The following is a 2914-nucleotide window of genomic DNA, read 5'->3' on the forward strand; positions in this document are numbered from 1 at the left end:
TAAGAGGAGATAGTTTTCACGGACATATGAACATACCTGTCGGTTTCTTGTTTGCGTTTCATTGACTTGATGCTGAGATTTTGATGATAGGTTAGGTCCTGTATTATTTTGTGTCCAACATAGTTATTAGTTATGATTTAGTGTGGAGTGTGTGCCTATTGGAATTGAATCCAACTTGTAGATTTAGGGAGTTTGATGAGTTCAACATTTACCCCACTGAACGCGAAATTGATAGAAATTAAACACGCTCAGACCCGTTACACCCAAAGCATGGAGACGCATATGTTATGGTATACTCGATAAACCAATGTATCTAACTAGAGGCATAATATTCGTAATCTTGAACATACCATTGTATTCTAAAACGTTATGCAATAAGTATAAATTATAAATTATTTTCATAATTTAAGAATAAAAATTCGTTCTTTCTTTCTTCTTAATATATTTATCAGCACCTAGTTATATTTATCAGCACCTAGTTGCTACTGTTTTTTTGTTGTTACTGTATTATTTACTGTTACAAAATATTGTAAAAATACTATACTAATGTAGAAGGTCAAGTTAAAATGTTGTTTCCTTTTTTGTGTACTATTTCTAGAGTCAGCAAACAGCCCAAACGTTGTGTTCTCGTACAATAAACCGTTCTTAAATCTCGCTGTGAAAATTGAAGTGCTGTTGTAAACTACAGTACCGGCACATCTATCCAAAATAGGTGCCATGGGGAAAGATTATTACAAAACTCTCGGTATACCGAGAGGATCTACGGATGAAGATATAAAAAAGGCCTATCGAAAACTAGCGCTAAAATATCATCCGGACAAAAACAAATCACCTGGCGCAGAGGAAAAGTTTAAAGAAGTTGCGGAAGCGTATGAAGTGTTGTCGGACAAGAAGAAGCGAGAAATGTATGACAAGTTTGGCGAGGAAGGATTAAAAGGACGTAAGTTTTAATGGTTGGAATGGTAGGAATTGCTAACATTACTCGCAAATCTCTCTATCTCTCTGTTTTTTCATAGGAGCTTCAAACGGCACGTCAAACTCCTCACAGAATTTTACTTACGAATTCCACGGAGATCCCAGAGCAACATTTGCACAATTTTTCGGCTCAAACAACCCATTCGGATCGTTTTTCGATATGCACAACGATAGTTTATTCAATAGCAGTATTTTCAACGATGACGATTTCTTCACACCCTTCAGTGGTTTGGGTAATCGGCACGGTCTAGGTGGAGCCTTCAGGTATACCGCAAATCGATAATTCGGACACAGCAAGAAGTAGCAGTATATAAAACACATGTCTATCTATGTCCTTGATTTAATTCCTTAGGTCACACTCATTCAACGTCCACTCGCCGCTTAAAAAAGAGAAAATTCAGGATCCCCCGATTGAGCACGATCTGTACGTTACGCTAGAAGAGATCTATCATGGCTGTGTGAAGAAGATGAAGATTTCGCGCCGTGTTCTACAACCAGACAGTACATCGAAAAAAGAGGACAAATGCGTGACCATATCCATAAAGCCTGGATGGAAGTCTGGTACGAAAGTTACCTTCCAGAAGGAGGGTGACCAAACAAAGGGAAAAATACCTGCTGACATTGTATTTATCGTTCGCGATAAACCCCACGTATGGTTTCGACGCGAAGGAAGTGATCTTCGATATACTGCTCGATTGACGTTAAAACAGGTAAGTGCAATCTATTATGCGTTATAACATGATTGGAATACTTTAGAATTGTAGCGCTTATTCTCATGCAATAAAAAAGATCATACTTGTCACCATAATTTGTGAACTAGTGCTAAAGTAGCTTCGACCCTTCCAACCCTTCCCAACCGATTCAAAAATACGGCATTTCAATGTTTATCGAGATAAGCTGTTCATATACTTATTCTTTGCTAATTAAGTTTTTAAAATTACTGTTATTATTTATTTGCACAGTCTGCTAAAGTTTTGTTGAAACACAATGAAAAAATCCTTACACGCGATTGAAGTATCTCGATCCCTTCTTATTACATTTTCGTGGTATTTTGTCCACGGCAACAGACGGATTTTTAACGCCCTCTACCGGGCACTAGCGTAACCGTCGTTCAAGTTTAATTCAAAAAAAAAAAAAATATCGAGATAAATGATTAAATCTGTATATTATTAATGAAAGGTCATTTCGATATGAAAATTTTGATAACTTATTGGGTAACAAATAAGTCAAACTTTCTTCGTTATTACACGTTGTCAAATTTAATGAAAATCGTAAGTGCTCTAAGCATGATCAATATCAGGGTTTCGATTTGAATTGAATAAAAAAAACATGAATATTGATATAAAACTAATAGCAACGTTGTTAAAATAATAATAATAATAATGTTTTATAATAAAACATAAACTAAAAAAATATTCCACGAGAAGTAAATTGTTGTTATACTTGACTTATAAATATAAACATGACTTATACTTTAGTTATACTAGATTAGTTGAGATTAGTTCAACTCCTATAGTTGAGTGTAGGATTGTAGAAGGAGATATTCCGCAGAGCATTGTTTTGAAGAATTCTTGTTTTTGAATCTGAGATTCTATATGCTGACATAGTCTGAGATTCTTGAATCACCATTTATTAATATAAAACCTTGAACTATAACATAATGAGTAAAATTCGGTTATCTTTCCTTCCTTATCCATTTCAGGCTCTCTGTGGTGTAATTTTTGAGGTACCCACTATGACAGGAGAAAAGCTGCGTATCAGTACAAAACAGGAAATCATTAAACCTAATACGGTAAAGCGCATCCAAGGCTACGGGCTACCGTTTCCGAAGGAGCCGTCGCGAAAAGGCGATCTGCTCGTGGCGTTCGATATTAAGTTTCCCGATAAGCTTAGTACTTCGGAAAAGGAAATGCTTAACAATATGCTTCCCAATTCGTAG

At 35.8% G+C, this 2914-nt stretch overlaps 1 protein-coding gene across 1 annotated transcript; it reads left to right on the forward strand.

Annotated features, from left to right (window-relative positions):
* Positions 1-717: 717 nt before the first annotated feature.
* Positions 718-2914, forward strand: LOC128714451 (dnaJ protein homolog 1). The gene is made up of 4 exons (XM_053809326.1): positions 718-940; positions 1017-1239; positions 1328-1685; positions 2678-2914. The coding sequence occupies exons 1-4, from the start codon at positions 718-720 to the stop codon at positions 2912-2914; spliced, it is 1041 nt and encodes a 346-aa protein (XP_053665301.1).

Source organism: Anopheles marshallii, chromosome 3 (genome assembly GCF_943734725.1).
Source record: "Anopheles marshallii chromosome 3, idAnoMarsDA_429_01, whole genome shotgun sequence".
Classification (NCBI taxonomy): domain Eukaryota; kingdom Metazoa; phylum Arthropoda; class Insecta; order Diptera; family Culicidae; genus Anopheles; species Anopheles marshallii.